Here is an 18,374-nt window from a genome sequence, read left to right on the forward strand (position 1 = left end):
TAGTGAAGTGATGAAGAAGCAGCAAATTAAATGAGGAAAATAGTGGAAGCAAATAGTAGCATGGGAAGGGGATGAGTGGAATTATTTTGTTAAATGTATTTTAATTGAAAATCTTGAAAAAGCATGATGGATAAATTTAGACAGCCCTCATTTTGATTCTTACAGATGCTACATCTGCAATGCAGAAATATGCCAGATTGGCACTACTAACTGCTGTGGCTAAATGCTATGGAATCCTTAGTAGTTTGGTGAGATATTTAGCCTTCTTTGTCAGAGAGTTCTGGTGCTACAACAGACTACAGTTCCCAGAATTCCATAGCATTGAGCCATGGCAGTTAAAGGGGTGCCAACCTGTATTATTTCTGCAGTGCAGATGCAGCCAGAGTGAGCTTACAAAGGGGTGGGGTTCATAGTACAGTTATCTGAAAAGTGTTTTTCTGGGCAAATGATTTACATGTGTGCACTTTTTCCAGTACAAATACAAAGAAGGCTATCGGAAGCAGCTTGGCCACCATGTGGGAGCTCGCAGCATACAAGACGACCCTAAACTTGTACATTCTATGAATGTTGCCAAGATGCAGAGTGAGAGGGAATACAAGAAAGACTTTGAGAAATGGAAGACCAAGTACACTAGCCCTGTGGATATGCTGGGTATTTTATTGGCCAAGAATTGCCAGAAACTGGTCAGCGATATTGATTACCGCCATTATCTGCACCAGTGGATATGTTTACCTGATCAGAATGATGTCATCCAAGCTAGAAAGGCCTATGATCTACAGAGTGATGTGAGTATGATATGCATATGTATGCAACCAGTATATATGTGCACTTACAGATAAAAGAACTGGGAGGAAAACTGGGAGGTGGTGGCCTATAGGGGGCACAGTGGCGGCAGCTCCATGGTGCAGTGCAAGGGGATGTGTGAACACTCACCTGTTGCTGCACCAACCCAGGGACAGGAATGGGCTGGAACCATGGGTGGGATACCACGGGGTTGGCCTGTGGTATCTGACCTGTGCTTATAGTCCCTTAGAAGATTCACCTAACTTAGAATGCAACATTCAGAACTATAATGGCTACAGCCAGACACATTCATGCTATGACACTGATTCTGAAGCAGTTATCCTGGCTGCCTATTTCCTTCTTAAGCCAATTCAAGAGACTGATACCGTTTAAACCCCTAAGTGTCTTGGACTCAAAGGCTTGCAGGATCACTTTGCCTTAGACCAAGATCCTTGAATAATGATGGGGGTGTGTGTCTTTTCCTCAGGTACATTATATGCCAATAAGGGAGAGAATCTTCTTAGTTGTGGCACCACATCTGATCTTTTTACACAGTCACTTCTCTACATACTGACCCATCTCTGCTTGCATTTCAGGCTATTTACAAACAAGATCTGGAATGGCTTAAAGGTATTGGGTGGGTTCCTGCTGGCTCCTTGGAAGTTGAAAAGGTGAAGAGAGCAGGGGAAATCCTAAGTGAAAAGAAGTATCGACAGCCACCTGATCAGTTTAGGTTTACCAGCATCACAGATTCTTTGGAGATGGAGTTGGCAAAACATAATGCTGAGGTGATGAACAAGGTGAGTCTTCTAATCAGACATTACTAGGACTAGGTTGAGTATTGTCATATGAGTTCTTCAGTACCAGGCAAATTCTAGATTGCATTTTAGATTGAATAGATGTTCTTCCACAATTGGAAAGGAAAAAGACAGACCACATGTTAAGCAATCACAAAATATAGACTTTGGGGCTGCACAGATAGGCCATAAAGGTTGGCATGGGGGTGGCATAGGGCAGGGCTATAGAGGCCGGTGTGAGGAAGGCAGAGGTTGGCACAGAAGTAGCGTCATGACAGTTGGGAAGATCTGTGTGATAATGACAGTCCCCAACATGGTATGTTTACATTTTCTACTGTAACATGATTGTGGTGCCTTATGTATCTGATGTGATACCTTGGTCTTTCTTTCTCTTTCTCTCGTTTTCCTCCTACGCATAGTGGTTAAATAAAACATGGCCTTGGAAACTAAGTCCTCTGCATTTCTGAGATTTAGTAATGGTATAATGTTAAATGTTAAAAATATTATGTTCCTGTATTCAGTATTTAATCTAGAAAATCTGGTTGCAGTGGTAGCTGGTGGTTTTCCCACTAGAGGTGATGATGAATCCAGTCAGGGGTTTAGGCTAGACTTTAAATGAGCTATCTAGGGTGTTGAAAACTCAGGTTAGGAATCACTGCCTTCCTAACATAGGAGCCACTGCCGAGGCATCACTTTGAGGATTGCACCAGGTGTTACCCTAACGGTGTGTGTGTGTGTGTGTGTGTGTGTGTGTGTGTGAGACACCACTGCTCCCCAAGCATCTGCCTTCTGGGAGAAACTGGCTATGTTGTTCACCTGTGTCCCTTTAAAATGCTGAAAAGATGGTGTAAGTGCGGTGAGGCTCAGTGGGAAGAGAAAGGAGAGGCCCCAGGTTTTAATTTTTTTAAAAAAAATCTCTATTTTTTAATTTTTATAATGATTTTTAAATTTCCTTTTAAAACATCACATCTTACCAAGTTTTCACTTTAACTGAATCAAACTATGTACATGCAAATACATTTTAGGTTGTGCATATGGTATTGTAATTTAAAGCAATAACTTTCATTTTGAGTATTGTTTATCTCACAACTATCAACAATACATTCAGTGATGTATGGGAATTATGATTTATGAGTAACGGTCAGTGTCACCCAGTGCAGTAACTCATATTACTAAGAATTTTGTTTGGTGTGATATGTGAAGAAGTCAATGGGAGGGGTGACACCATGAGTTACTGCACTGGGTGACACTGACCGTAGTGACACCATTGAGCCACTAGGTCCTTTGTAAATATATTTAGTTTGGTTTCTTTATGATATTCATATAGTCATTGTTATTTATTATATTATAGCAATAGCATCAATTTTCTTTATACCTATATACTAAGTCTGCACATTTATTATGTTTTCTTAAATCCAACCACTATCTTTCCCCCTCCTCTCCACAGCGATTATACACTGAAGCCTGGGATGCTGACAAAAAAACGATTCATGTTATGCCGGATACCCCAGAGATTTTGCTGGCAAAAGCAAATTCAGCCAACATTAGCCATGTAAGAGCATTTCTTAAGGGTAGTTGTTCTAATAAATCTAAACTTTTGTTAACTGAGAGTATCTTTCACAACTTTACAATTGTGCTTTTATGACCAAATATACACCATATGAAAAGTGTTTGGTTTAAATTCTGTGCAAGCCAATTTACTTTCATCTATGTTTTCTCGATAGAGGCTGTACATTGAAGGATGGGAGGAAGCAAAGAAGAAAGGCTATGACCTGAGAGCAGATGCCATTCCAATCCGAAGTGCAAAAGCATCAAGGGATATAGCTAGTGATGTAAGTACAGCACAAGATTAGGCAGATGTGGGAGGTTAGGAGGCCAAAGTAGAACTCTTGGAGAACGGGGGGTGGGGGTGGTTGCACTCCCCCCAAATTGTTTCCTCCCAAGTGCCTCCCAACACTGTCTGGGGCAGTGGAGTCAATTTTGAAACGTTGTTAGCGCCCCACCTCCTGGCTGCTTTAGGCCCAAGAGAGGCCTTTTTTCAAAACAGGTGGTGACTGGAAGTTGTTTCTGTTTTACAGTCAGCCCTTCTTATACACAGATTTTTTATACATGGATTCAAGCATCCATGGTTTGAAAATCTTTTTAAAAAGTATAAAATTCAAATATCAAACCTTGATTTCCATTTTTATATGGGACACCATTTTGCTATGTCATTATATTTAATGGGACTTGAGCATCCATGGATTTTATTATCCACAGGGGATCTTAGAACAAAACCTCAGCATATACAACAAGGGTCCACTGTACTTCCGGTTTAAAAAATAAAGGCATTTCCTGGGTTTAAAGAACCCAGGGGTAGCAAAATGTGGCTGCCCCCAGGTTCTGGAAGCTCTGGACACCCACAAAAATGCCTTGAGGGGCTGACTGCAGCCTGCAAACCATACTTTTTCCACCCCTGGTTTATTATCATGCTCTATAAAGAAATATCAATATCCATCTTTGTAACTTTCAAACATTACCACGATACTGTACAATAATTAATGAACACAATATGAAGATTTCTGTACCTGGCAGAATCACTGGTAACTCATCCCTCAAATGTCCCTCAAACATAGAGGAAGCGCGCATGTCTGAATACCTTGTGTGCTTTCTCAGTCGTCATGGAATTGTCACTCCCTCTAGTGTCTCTGAATCGTCTCAAGGGGAGCGGATTTCCTATGAATGGAAACTTTGCGTTCAGAGGAAATCCGCTCCCCTTGAGATGATTCAGGGACACTAGAGGGAGCAACAATTCCATGACGATTGAGGAAGCACGCATTCAGTCACGCTTGAGGGATGTTTCAGGGACGAGTTACCAGCGATTCTTTCAGGTATGGAAATCTTCTATATTAGATATTTTCTTTGGAAATAGGAGGTAGGCCCACTAGGCTAACCATCTATTGATGATAATTTCCTATCTCTGACTTTTGCAGTAGATGAGGATATTCTATTTCATCTAGACGAACTTTGAATACATAACATCCAGATACATGAAGGAAGTTTTGATTGTTTGGGAAAAAAACACCCAATATCGATTAAAATGGCATTACAAATCAAGAGTGTACATTGAGATGCATCATTTCCAAAAAAGGGGGAGGGGCAGGAGGGATAATTCTCAATTAAAACTGGTTAAAAAAGTATAATATAGTGTGCCTGCTCCATACGCGGGCACGCCATACACGACTTCTGGTTTACGCAGAAGCCGTGCTGCCATATATTGAATGGCGCGCTCATTGCCACGAGCATGAGCGCCATTCTGTTGAATGGGGCTTGAGTTTATGTGGTATTTGCCTTATGCGGGGGGTCCGGAACAGATCCCCACATAAGGTAAGGCTCCACTGTACAGTATTATACTGTGTCTTTTCCACAACTAATTAAAAGTAGTTTCCTCTAAAAGGCTCAAGGGCAAAATCTTATCCTGTGTGCATTTTTGTCATTGAATATACAGAAAAGTAGAACATAGTTTTAGAAGACTCTCAGTTAGGAATAGCAATAGCAAGTACATTTCTATACTGCTTATCAGTGCACTTTAACACTAACTAAACGGTTTACAATCTGTAAACCAATTGACCCCAATAAGCTGGATGCAAGGCTGAGTTGACTATGAGCCACTGGCTGGTATTGAACTTGCAATCTTGTGGTTTGTGAGTGAATGGCTGCAGTACAGGCATTTAGCCACTGCGCCACCAGGACTCCATTTCAGTTGCAGAGCAATAATGAACATTTCACCCATTTTCCATTTATGGCAAGGGCAGAATTGTCCCAGAACCAAAATAGCAGACATTTCTTGTTTTCCATGAAGAGAGGGAGAGGCACTTGGTTGGTGCCTGGAAGAACAGCTATACTTTGGACACTGTTCATTGTCCCAAAGATGTTGGTGTGCAATGCTGAAAGGGAATAACATAGATAACAGTCTTTTCTGCAATATATAGGCTACCTCTAAAACATGTCCTCCTTCTTTTACAGTATAAATACAAAGACGCATATGAGAAGCAGAGAGGACACTATGTTGGGGTCAAATGCCTTCAAGATGACCCCAAGTTGGTGTGGTTTACCCATGTAGCCAAAATCCAGAGTGAAAGAGAATACAAGAAGGACTTTGAGAAATGGAAAACAAAGATCCATAGCCCTGTTGACATGCTCTCAATCTTGTTGGCTAAGAATTGTCAGAAGTTGGTCAGTGATGTGGATTATCGCCGTTACTTGCATGAATGGACTTGCCTGCCAGACCAGAATGACGTCATTCAGGCGAAGAAAGCGTATGATCTACAAAGTGATGTATGTAGAAACAAATGTAAAATGCACTGGCCCATATCCATTTGTGTCATTATGCTTACACAATTTTTGATATGCAAGGAATTTGTAACATTTTGGAATTTTTGGCATGAACGGCATCCAATATTGTCCGAGTGGTGGGATTTTGTTTTTGTTTTACATTTCAGAGTTGTACAGTCACCATTTGCACATAACTGGAATATGGCATATGTGCCACAATACATCATGACTCTACTGGTGTTAGCTTGGCTTTAGGTCTTGAGTTCACAGGGGAAGGACCATAGCATAGCATATGCTTTCCTTGAACATGTTACCAGGTTTAGTCTCTGGCATTTCTAGATAAAATGATTAGGTAATGGGTGATGTAGAACCATCACCATATCTGGTGTCACCCATTGTGGTGGAGGGGGAGATGGCTGCCAGGATGGTGGTGGCCTTTTGGCCTTCTTTTTTGTCATGGTGGCAGCCTCCTCCTGAGAAGGGAGCCGTAGTGGCAGCAATGTTTGCCCCTTCTCATCCCACAGTGGGTGAAGGGCCCAACCAGGTGTCACCCCTTTTCTGAGGTATCACCTGGTGTGGACCCCATCCCATGCACCCTCTCATAACACCACTGCTCTGTTTTAAGCTCTAAGGAACTGCTGTCTGTCCAAGAAGATGAAACTAGACTAGATTTGTAAATAGGGTGACCTGGAATAAGACAGGTTCTGATATTCTGCTATATTCCCAGTTTATTTATTAAAATAATAGTCTGATGTATTTCAAGCCTCAGATACCAACTGATCTACCTTGTAAAAACTATAGAACTGTATAGGTATCCTCCATTACTGGGGCAGAGCAAAGTAGAATGTAAAACTATGGGGGTAACAAAGATCAGTGAACACATTTCAGTGAAGTTTGTTAATGCATGGAAACTGCAGGTAGAAATGACTAAACTTCACCATGTTGTGCTTGAACAAGTATTTCAGATGCTGGTTGTAAGCACACTAACTAGGGAATGGGCTACGTTGAGTTCTTGGATCAACATGATTATGATTCCACAGTTAGAATATTGGAGCTGATAGTGGGTTTGCTAAATAACCCTTGGTCTCTAAACTTCAGCATGAGTTAGAGTGGACATATGGGACTATGAAATGGGAGAAAGTGATAAAAAGTATTAAGGCTTTGATAAAAAACACATGATTACTAAAAAGAGCTAGGGTAAGCATTTATTAATCTGCTTCCATGCCCATTGGTGTTCTTACGTGTATATTGAAATGGTTATGTATGTGGGCTTCCCTGTTTAGTTTGGTGGGAAGGCCTCCCACTGAAATGAGTACAGAAACTCTTTCAGGCAAAGGAGCTTGATAAATAGAATATAGACCTCTTTCCCAAAAAGGGGAAATTAGTCCAAATTATTTTTAGCTCAAATGAATAGATCTCTTTCCTTACCCAATACCAGATTTATTTTAAGGAATGTATAATTTTTCTTCTTCACAGAATGTGTACAAGTCAGATATGGAATGGCTGCGTGGTATTGGTTGGATCCCAGAAGGTTCCTTGGAAGTCCAAAAAGTGAAGAAAGCACAGGAGATCCTGAATGACAGAATGTACCGTCAACGACCAGACTCTATTAAATTCACCACTGTTGTTGACTCTCCTGAAATTGTTTTGGCTAAGGCCAATGCTCTGCTTCAGAGTGGGGTAAGGAAATCTCATATATGCCCTTTTACTTCCCAGTTTTCATATTTTTCTTTTGTTAGCTAGAAATAGAAAATACTCCTGAATACCATGGGATATTGAAAAAGCGAGCCCAAAAGTTCTGCAGCCTTGTTTTTAATAACTTACCATTAGCAGTTTCTAAGGTCCCTTATGATCTCATATAAGAGCAAATGTAAATCCTTGGATTGTACTGTATACTGTCAAGAGATCTCCAGTTATTGGGCAACCAAAAGCAAAATCAATAAATTGAAGAATTTCCCCCCACTAATAGTGACAGTGATCTCTCCTGAATGATTCCTCCAGATCTCTGTTTTCTGGATTTCATAGTGAGCAACTTTGTTAGGTAACCTTTAAACTGAGTGATTATTCTTCTAATCAATGATAATAAAAAAGGTTTTGAGTATTTTGAATATTTTCCTGTACTGTGTGTGTGTGTGTGTGTGTGTGTGTGTTTTCTGTGTCAGACTACATGGTGGTAGTGTTTGAGGTTCCTGGATGATTGCAGCAGTTACTTTTATGAGTGGAAAAAGTAAGTATTGGGTGCATCCAGAGTGATTAAAAAGGACCAGAAAATCCCAGATTTTATTCCTGGTCTTTCCAATTTTATTTTGGAGATCCATACACATTTTGTTTATACCAGAATATTTTCTGTCGACTTTCAGTATACCAGCTCTCCAGAATGCTTTATTTTAAACCAGTATAAAACCGGAAAGAAAAGGAACAAAATCTGGGACTTCTAAATCAGTCCAGATGCACCTGTTGTGAATTTTTAGACACAGAAGTGTCTATAATATAATTCCTCATAAATATAATCCCTCATAAATATGACACTTCTCAGGTAAATAGAATCCTTGTTTGTATGGAGAATTAGCCCATTAATTTGTATGAAGGGTTAACCACAGTCATGCTGATAATCTGTAGTTTGATAACTGAGGGAGTCCTCTGGGCATATAAAGTTTTTCATCTGAAACACAATTAATTATTTAATACTATGCCACAAATAGCTTGCATAGGGTTACATCTCAGTTACAGGTGTATAGTAGAAAAACTGAAACACTATGGCAAAAATTAACAAAGAAGATTGTGGTGAAGAACAAAACTTTGCTTGTTGTTTCTTCACAGCCTTTTGTGATGTCAAAGAAACCAGGCACTGTTTAATGTAAAAAGAAGTTTGATTCGTTTACTATGGAGAAATTTGATTGTGGTAGTAGTATCAAAGATATGTGTATAATCCTCTACCTTGATTTTTTTTTTATAAAGACACAATGGATTGGCCCCTGTGATTCTTAAGGGTATTTTTCTCATTCAATCTGTGATAGCTTTGACACTGTATATTATAGCAGAAAGAATGACTGGATGTTCTCTCCCTTCCTCTTCTTGCTTTCCCCCCTTTTAGGCATTATATCGTGAGGTCTGGGATAAAGAAAAGACACAGTTCACTCTTCCTCCTGATACTCCTGAGATGGTTCTGTCCAAGGCAAATGCTCTGAATGTCAGCAAAGTAAGAAATTAAATAACTAAATGTGACTGCATCTACACCAAATTGGTGACTTTTAAATTTTCATTAAAAATGTTTTATCAGGGGAACTGAGAAAACCAGAGTGTGATATTTTCCTGTATTAATAATTAGTTAAACTCACCATTATATGGACTTGCAATGAGGATCAAAACATAAACATAAAGATCTGAATATACGCAACCAATATTCAATGCCATTAAATAAAAATGAAATACACTGATGTGGATAAATTCTTCCTGTCCTCCACAGAAATATTACCAATCAGGATGGGAAGAAGCTAAGAAGAAAGGTCATGATTTGAGAGTGGATGCCATTGAAATTCAACACGCCAAGGCTTCTAGAAATATTGCCAGTGAGGTACTGTCTATTGTTTTATAATATTCCTTCCAAGAAATTTCTTTGATGTTAAACAGATGATTAATATTTTGGTCAATAGGTTAACCTGGCTTCAGAAAAGAAATGAGTATTTCCAGCTTTTTGACTATTTAACTTGTCCAGTGCTCAATATTTATGGAGCTAATTTGAGCAAACCTACTGTATTCCCACAGAGATTTGGACTCTTTTGAGTATGGAAGAGGTTTTACAATTACATAATAATAATAATAATAATAATAATAATAATAATAATAATAATAATGTGTGTAGATTCTAATTACTAAAGTTTAGAACTATAATTAAAAGTATAAGCTAATATATTTGATAACAGCTGCTAATTTTCTTATATTTTTGTTATTAGTATAAGTACAAAGAAGGTTACCGTAAGCAAGTTGGACATCATGTTGGGTTCCGGGACATTTACGATGACCCCAAGCTGGTATTGGCTATGCAAGTAGCCAAAATGCAAAGTGAAAGGGAGTACAAGAAATATTTTGAGAAATTCAAGACCAAGTTCAACAGTCCAGTGGACATGCTGTCCATCCTGTTGGCCAAGAACTGCCAGAAGTTGGTTAGTGATATCGATTACCGCCACTACCTGCATCAGTGGACATGCCTGCCTGACCAGAATGATGTCATCCAAGCCAAGAAAGCCTATGAGCTACAGAGTGATGTGAGTTGAATCTTAATTCATAATACTGTACATCAGTCATTAGGTTTTTTAAGGGGGCAGGGTTGGCATTTATGGATGGGCATTTGGTGAATTTTTAGTGTTGGTTCTACAATGATCGGATGCCTGCAACTGCAGCCATCATTAATAAATTCAGTTAATAATATACTTCTGGCTGTATTTTAAATATTGAATCTTGCCTTGATAGCAGCTGCACAGAACCAGCTACACACAGACAGGAAGCTACTGAGTTCAAGGTCTTCAATAAAAATCACATGCACTTTTATACTTATTCATTTATTATATTTATGTCCTGTGTTTCTTCCAGTGAAGTCAAGGTGCCGTATATGGCTCCCCTCTCCTACTTTTTTGTTCACACTACCTCTGTGAGGTAATTTTCTTATATTTGAGAGTATTTGAGTGTCCCGGGTCATGCAATGAATTCTGTGGCTCAGTGGTGACTAGAACTGGGATCCTTCAATTCAAGCTTACCACTTCCAGTTTAACCACTATACCATACTGCAGCCATTTTGCCAGAGTGGCTTTCCAGATGTTGGATAGTGAGCATTTTCTTCCCTGACCAGATTGTCAGAACTAGAATTTGTCCTAGGCCAGTCCTGTTGCCATTCTATGATATACTATTACAATAGGAAATTTTAAAAAGTCCATTGTGAAATATGCTCACAACTGGTATAGAACACACTTTGTCAGTAACCATATGGAATTCCAGCCAAGGATGCTGAATGGTTCTGTATTGTAATACAATACCAGTGAGTAGAGAGGCAGCAACAAGTTGGAGGAAAGGTATTCCAACATATTGTTAATATTTTCATGGGTCCTTTTGTAGAATGTGTACAAATCAGACATGGAATGGCTGCGTGGCGTTGGCTGGATGCCGGAAGGTTCTGTGGAAGTGCTCAAAGTGAAGAAAGCTCAAGAGATACTGAATGACAGATTGTATAAGCAGCCACCGGATGCACTGAAATTTACCAGTATTGCTGACCCACCACCTGTTGTCTTGGCTAAGATCAATGCCCAACAAATCAGTGAGGTAAATAACTACGGTACCTTTCTGTTACAGTATAGAGTAGTGGCACTGTGATATTCATTATATTCCAGAGCTTGAAAAGGTTACTTTTTGGGCGACCGCTACCAATGTCTTTGGAGATTATGTAAATGGTTGTGGTAGTGATAGAATAAATCAATATTATTTTCCCCCATAGAATCTGTATCGTGAAGCCTGGGATAAAGATAAGACTCAGTTCCATCTTCCTGCGGATACCCCTGGAATGCTGCAGGCAAAGGTCAATGCTCTCACTATAAGCAATGTAAGTAAAAAAAAAAATTAACACTATGCGTGTCAGGGGTACACTGTCCCGTTGTGCTTTTAAAATGGACACACAGTGGGTGTGATCCTACAAACAAGGTTACTTAGACCTGATATAGACAGGCCAAAATAAAGCTGCTTCGAGTCACTTTGGAGGTATGCTGTTTAAATGATACATGTGTCCTAAGAGTCCAGAAGCTGCAGCAAAGCCACGCTCCAGTCCTAAGGACTGGAATGCAGCTTTGGTGCAGCTTCCAGACTCTTAGGACACATGCATCATTGAAACACTATACTTCCAAAGTGATCTGAAGCAGCTTTATTTTGGCCTGTCTGTATAGGGCCTTAGATAACAACAGTGAAACTTTCTGGTAACTTTATTATTACGAGAGAATTATTTTTTTCAAGAAAAAAAATTGACAAACATGTAGCAAGTTCTTTAAAAACTGTTCTTAAAGCAGGTATGTATGTGGTATGCATATGTTTCATGTATGTGGGTCTGTGTACAGGTGTCACTGTCTCAGCCACCCATGAAATTTATTTTAGTTTTTGGAGTATTTCTTATTTTGGAATTCTGAATAAGGAAAACCTAATCTTAAAGCTTTAAGTGAGGTTTGTTGGCACAAATTGTGAAGTTTTCACATTTAATTTATATAATGCAGAAGAGAAGCATTTAAAGTCAACCAAAATTAACAGCAGCATACAAAACAAAACACTTTCAGTTAAAAAGCAAAGAAATAAAAAAACTTGTCTCCTGGAAGGGAGTTCCACAGGCCATGGGCCATCACTAAAAAGGCCATATCTCTCATGCCCAACAACCTTATGGATGGCAGGCCAGAGAATAAGATCTGGGACATTAACATATGGCCAGTTTCATAAAGATGTGTGCAGGGTTTCAGATAGTGTGGAACAAAACTGCTTTAATCTCTGTGCAAAGTGCCAGAAATGCATCAGCAGCTATGAAAGACAGATGTTACAGAACTGGAATAATAATTGGCCTTTCTAGCCTCAACAAAGACTCAAGCTGAAGTTTTCCAATCATCTCCAAGAGAACTTTGTCCAGAGTGCATTACTGTAATCCAGACTATATAGAACTCTTAGGCGCTTTACAGACTGCTCAAAACAGGTGGTCTTGTGCCGCTGCCAGTTGCAACACAGAGGAGCTGCAGCAGCCAAACCGCGCGACTCCTCCACGCTGCAAATAAGCGCCAAAATGACACACAGTTATGATGCCGCGAGGCGCCAATGGCGCACTCGCACCGTCATATGCGCTGCATGACGTGCGGACGCAGCGTGTCCAGTATGTCAAAATGGCGCCCCCCGTGAGGAACGGGCACCGCCATTTTGTACAGACTCGGTCCGTATTAGGGTTAGGGGCATCTGGAAGTGATGCCCCTTTCTAACCCTAGTACGGACCCAGTTGTAATCAAGTTCATTTCTATCTTAATGCCAAACAATATATGAGTATTCTTCCAATTCATTTCTTTTCTAGCGCATATAAATTCTAGACAGTTTAGTTGTATGACCTGGGCATATGAGATAAAATGAGAGAACTACGCTTATACAATGCTTGTGCATTCACTGCACATTCCAGAATATGTATACTTTTACTGTTTAGGCTGCAGTTCTATCATGCTTGCATAGGAGTAAGGCCTACTGAGAACAATGACAGTTACCTCTCAGTAATCATGCATAGGATTGAAGATTCTCTACACCTCATTTCATTATATATTTTATGACTTCATTGAGTATTGTACATTTTCATTGCAGAAACATTATACTGGAGCCTGGGATGAAGCCAAGGCGAAAGGTTATGACATCAGAGCTGATGCTATTTCTATCAAGCATGCTAAAGCTTCCAGAGACATTGCCAGTGAGGTACAATCATTGTTACTTGAATTTCTGTTCAGAAATATATCTGATTAGGTGGTGGGTCTGTATGGCAAAGTTTGTGGACAGATAATCCAGGAACAAAATCACATTTATTCATCTTAAATTCTGAACTGAATATTTGTGTTTTTAAGCACTATTATACCATAGTTTTACATTTATGGCATTGTAAGTTTGCTTTTTCAAACTATATTCAAGTGAAAACAGTTTAATATCTTCAATTACAGTGGGCCCTTTGTATCTGCTGGTGTTCAGTTCCAAGACACGCACACCCCTTTGGATCAGTGGCATTCCACCCTCTCAGTGTCACACGGTGCGGGGGTGAAGCTTCTGAGGGGATGTCACTAAAAGGTCTTGCTCAACCCTTCTCCTTGTTCACAGTGGCAGTGGCCTCATGAGGAGACTGTGGGAAAGCAGGGCTGGGCGTGTTTGGTTTTACCCCTCCTTGCGACAGTAGTGGCCACCTCATGAGAAAACCACTGCCACAATGGGTAAGCAGAGCCAGGCATGCTCTGACTTCTCTGTCCTTGCAGTGGTAGTGGCCTCCTTGTGAGGAAACCCCTGGTGCCACAGAGAAGCGGAGCTAGGTGTGCTTGGCCTTCTCCCTCCTCACTGTGTCAGCAGTCTCCTCATGAGGAAATGGCAGCCACTGTGAGGAAGCAGAGCCAGGTGTGCCCCCCACTTCCCCTCGGTGGGAGGCCAGCCTGATTGGGTCCCCCCCCTTCTAGGGTGTCACCCAGTGAGGACTGCACCACCACCCATCCTTAATGACACCACTGTTGTGGATAAAAAAATCCATTGGTGCTGAAGTCCCATTATATACAATGGCATAGTAAAATGGTATCCCTTATATAAAATGGCAAAATCAAGGATTGCTTTTTGGAATTTTAAAAAATATTTTCAAACCATGGATGGTTGAATCCATGGATGCAGAATCTGTGGATATGGAGGACAGGCTGTATTTCAAAATGTCATAGAGATTGCTGTGACATGCCTGGATATACATGGTGCTATAAATGGTGACTTTTCATGCTCTAAGGCCTTTTCACTGATCAAAACTATTGCCTCTATTATCCCCTTAAAACAGAACAGTTTACTTGGAAAAAAACAACAACTATTGCTTTAAAGTTTTCTATTAAGATGTGAAAATATCATAAAAACTTCTTGCATAGCTTCCAAAGCAAATAAGTTATTCCTAAATGTATGATGTGTCCAAAAGGCTATCTGAAAGTAATCCTATGCACATTTACCATGTTCAGTGGTGGTTACTCCCAGCAAAAAGTGAATAGGATTGCTGTTATCTGGATTGTAATTTTGGAATAACATATTATAGCAATTAACAATTACTCAAATTGGTACATGTCATTCAAAAGTAATTCTCACTTTGGAGTTTGTAACTAGATATATTAGTTGTTTGTTTGAAAATATTATCCATCACAAGGGTGGAAACCATATGGCCCTCCTTGTATTGTTGAACTACATATCCCATGATACCTTACCATGCCAGTCTGGCTGATGCTGATCTGAAATAGCGTCCAACAGTTTCAAGAGCATCTCATGTTCCTCAGCCCAGATCCATTGCAACCATTAGTTGAACATTCTGTAACATAAAGATTTAGGAAACTTGATGTATTTTCCTAAATTAGAGCACCAAGATTGCTGCTCAGTTTTCTAAATGGATTGTTTCTAATTGTTTTTTCTCCTTCCCTGCCCAGTACAAGTACAAAGAAGCTCATGAGAAACAGAAAGGCCACTATATTGGAAGTCCATCAGTAAAGGCAGATCCCAAACTTTCATGGGCTGCCAAAGTACTGAAGATGCAAAATGACAGACTGTATAAGCAGGCTTACAACAATTCAAAAGCCAAGATCACAATTCCAGTTGAGGCGGTGGCCATCCAAGCAGCCAAGCAATGCCAGTCTTTAGTAAGCGATGTTGAATATCGTCATCGCTTGCACCAGTGGTCTTGTCTGCCAGACCAGAATGATGTGATCCAGGCAAGGAAAGCCTATGACCTACAGAGTGATGTAAGTATATCAGCATTTTGTAAGATCACAGTATGTACATTGTTGTTGCAATAGATGACAAAATAGATGTAGTGACAGATAACACTAGACAATCTACTCTTGTCAAGTTCCTTGAATGCATATGCAGTTCCTTCATGAATTATCATTGTCCTACCAAAGAATATTAATAGAATTTGATTGTGAGTATTTAGGGCAGCAATTTTGGAATACTGTGATCTGACACTGGAAAAATTGTCTAATTTCTAGAAAAGACAAGAGAGTGATGTGATAAACATGGCCTTTCTAAAAAGTCTCAGTCCAGTAGGTAATTAATCTAGATTTAGCTGGAGTATAGACTATTTCATCATGTTATTCTGCACCCTGGGCTGTTTTAGGCTCAGGAGAAGCCTTTTTACAAAGTAGGAAGTCACCTCCTCCAGTTTTGAAAATAGCTTCCCCACTCAAGGCCTTTAACAAAACATGACAGAATTTCCCCTCTTGCCTCCTAGGTTATAGATGGAGTAATTTGACATTTTAAAAAAACCCTTAAAATCTTATTCATAAAAATGCAGGAGGGGCTTGTAGACCAGAAATGACAAAAGGGCCTCACTGTTTGCATCCTAGTCTTGCTTGATGATTAATCCACCATCTAGTTTTTAATCATGAAATAATCCACAGAAATAATTGAGATATATTAGCTGTGACCGTCTTGAAGTCCCATTACTTCAAGAAGGTCAAAACTAATTTTAGTTTAATAAGAATTGAAGTTCCTTATTCTCCTTTTCTGACATTTTCTTTCACAGGCTGTGTACAAGTCAGATATGGAATGGCTCCGGGGCGTTGGATGGATACCACATGAGTCTCCAATAGTGAAGAGGGTAAAATTTGCCCAAGACATATTGAGTGATAATGTGTATCGCACCCCTGCTGATCGTCTGAAATTCACCAACATTGTTGACACACCAGAGATTGTTCTTGCCAAACTTAATTCCGAGCAACTCAGCCTCGTAAGTGAACTTATTCCAGTGACATGAAACTGTTTAAGTGGGCTAAATAATACGTTAAAAGATTTCCAATAGTTTATAACATTAAGTTTCTATTTGTTCTGCATTAAAAAGGTATTGATGTCTCAAGTGAAAGCAAAAATGTTTCCACAAGTACAAAAGAATCACCAGGTTATTTTTGTATTTCTTGCAGGCTAAATACAGAGAAGCTTGGGATAAAGATAAAACTATGATCCATGTGATGCCGGACACACCTGAAATCATGCTGTCTAGGGCTAATGCTGTCAACGTGAGCCATGTAAGTATATCTCTATAGTGCTTATTAGATTACATCACTTCATTGTTGTTTACCCTAAACAAGTTAAGGATGCTTTAGAGTTATGAGCTTACTACATGAAAATCAATCTTCAAAACTATGTGTAGATGCATAAATGACTGTACATGTATTTCTTTAACCGTATGCTTTCAGATTGAGAATTGCCAATTCCCTCCCTACAGTAGCATGACCAAAGCAGTAGCAGTTATTACATAATTAATTGCATGATGTTTTCATGCTTTTTGGGTGTAGAGAATCTGCACCATCAACATTCAGCAGGTGGTGGGGTTTGATGGAAACTTTCATCTGCTATTCCAGCCGTCATAAGATACACTGCTCCTTTGTCATTGTAATATTTTGAGTAACTTTATAACACAGTGGGCCCTTGGTATCCACTGGAGTTTGGTTCCAGGATCCCCTGTGGATACCAAAATCCATGGATGCTCTCAAGTCCCATTATATACAATGGCATACTAAAATGGTGCCCCTGATATAAAATGGCAAAAGCAAAGTTTGCTTTTTGTAATTGAGATTTTTGAGAATATTTTCAAGCCGTGGATGGTTGGATCTGCGGATAAAGAATCCGTGAATGTGGAGGGACAACTGTACATATTCCTTCATAGTTGATGACTTGGCACTGTATCAGTCATCTCTGCAAGCCATCGTAAGCATGTTTTGCAGAAGATGACACCCTTCTTCATTGGAGGTTTCTAAACAGAAGTCAGATACCTGGCTCTCATGGATGCTTTATCGGTAGCTTCCTAGATTTGCAGGGTTGGATTAGATAGCCTATGAGCTCCCCTCCAACTCTATGAGTCTATCCTTCCTAGCATAAGCAGTAAGTAAAATATTCATTTTAGCCAGTTCCAAAGCTTGGAAAAATTCTATGTGTTTTAGTCCAAAAAAAGTTAACTTCTCCAGTTTCTGGTTGATACCCACATTGCACATCTTGGCAAGGCTTGGCATGTCACAAGGAACAACATGCCAGAGTAACAATGAGCTCATCTGAAATGGAAGCAAGAAGGCAAGATGAATGACAGACAGCTTTCAGATGTAAGGAAGTGGACTGACAGTGTTTGTTTTCTTTCATTTTCAGAAACTTTACAGAGAAGCCTGGGATGACATCAAGAAATATATTGATTACAGAGCTGATGCAGTCCCAATCAAGACAGCCAAAGCCTCAAGAGAAATTGCCAGTGATGTAAGCCTCCAAATGGATTTTTGCAGTATTTGGAATTTTTAAAATCATCTCTAGTTCTTGCAATGGACTAACTGGAATTAAAACATAGAAAATAGAAAATACTTTATCATAAAGCTCCTGGTCTACTTCTGATTTTGATACTACTATTACTACTACTTATTTGGCGCGGGGAGGCCTGCAAGTTATAAAGGCCATGTGCTGCTCTTGGAGATGTCCAGGAGAGGCAATTCACTCCTTCTCTTAGCCAGAACAAAGGGTGGTATGGGGGATCTGGAGGAGCTGAGGGCTGAAGGGAGTTCTGAGGGCTTGAAGCCCAGGATGGGGAACATCCTAGGAGCCCAGCACAGCAGTTTCCTCACACCTCTTTAGGCTTTATACGTGTCCCAAATTTTCTGTTAACTAACCCTCAGGGATTTTCTGAAGCAGAATAGTAGGTCCCACTGTTCACTAGGGTTGCGTAATATCACAATTCTGAAC

The 18,374-nt window shown here is 39.8% G+C and overlaps 1 protein-coding gene across 1 annotated transcript in view; it reads left to right on the plus strand.

Annotated features, from left to right (window-relative positions):
• The window catches only part of NEB (nebulin), a 212,763-nt gene that overhangs the window by 105,355 nt on the left and 89,034 nt on the right, over positions 1–18,374 (plus strand). The window contains exons 67-82 of the mRNA XM_089520035.1: positions 474–785; positions 1,380–1,583; positions 3,028–3,132; positions 3,305–3,412; positions 5,586–5,897; positions 7,371–7,574; positions 8,989–9,093; positions 9,361–9,468; positions 9,848–10,159; positions 11,004–11,207; positions 11,380–11,484; positions 13,251–13,358; positions 15,086–15,397; positions 16,180–16,383; positions 16,574–16,678; positions 17,793–17,897. Of these exons, the coding sequence (XP_089376161.1) occupies positions 474–785; positions 1,380–1,583; positions 3,028–3,132; positions 3,305–3,412; positions 5,586–5,897; positions 7,371–7,574; positions 8,989–9,093; positions 9,361–9,468; positions 9,848–10,159; positions 11,004–11,207; positions 11,380–11,484; positions 13,251–13,358; positions 15,086–15,397; positions 16,180–16,383; positions 16,574–16,678; positions 17,793–17,897 (2,913 nt within the window). The remainder of the gene's footprint in view (positions 1–473; positions 786–1,379; positions 1,584–3,027; positions 3,133–3,304; positions 3,413–5,585; positions 5,898–7,370; positions 7,575–8,988; positions 9,094–9,360; positions 9,469–9,847; positions 10,160–11,003; positions 11,208–11,379; positions 11,485–13,250; positions 13,359–15,085; positions 15,398–16,179; positions 16,384–16,573; positions 16,679–17,792; positions 17,898–18,374) is intronic.

Source organism: Sceloporus occidentalis, unplaced genomic scaffold (assembly GCF_023333645.1).
Source record: "Sceloporus occidentalis isolate IW3139 unplaced genomic scaffold, rSceOcc1.0.p SCAF_4, whole genome shotgun sequence".
In the NCBI taxonomy this organism is placed as follows: Eukaryota; Metazoa; Chordata; class Lepidosauria; order Squamata; family Phrynosomatidae; genus Sceloporus; species Sceloporus occidentalis.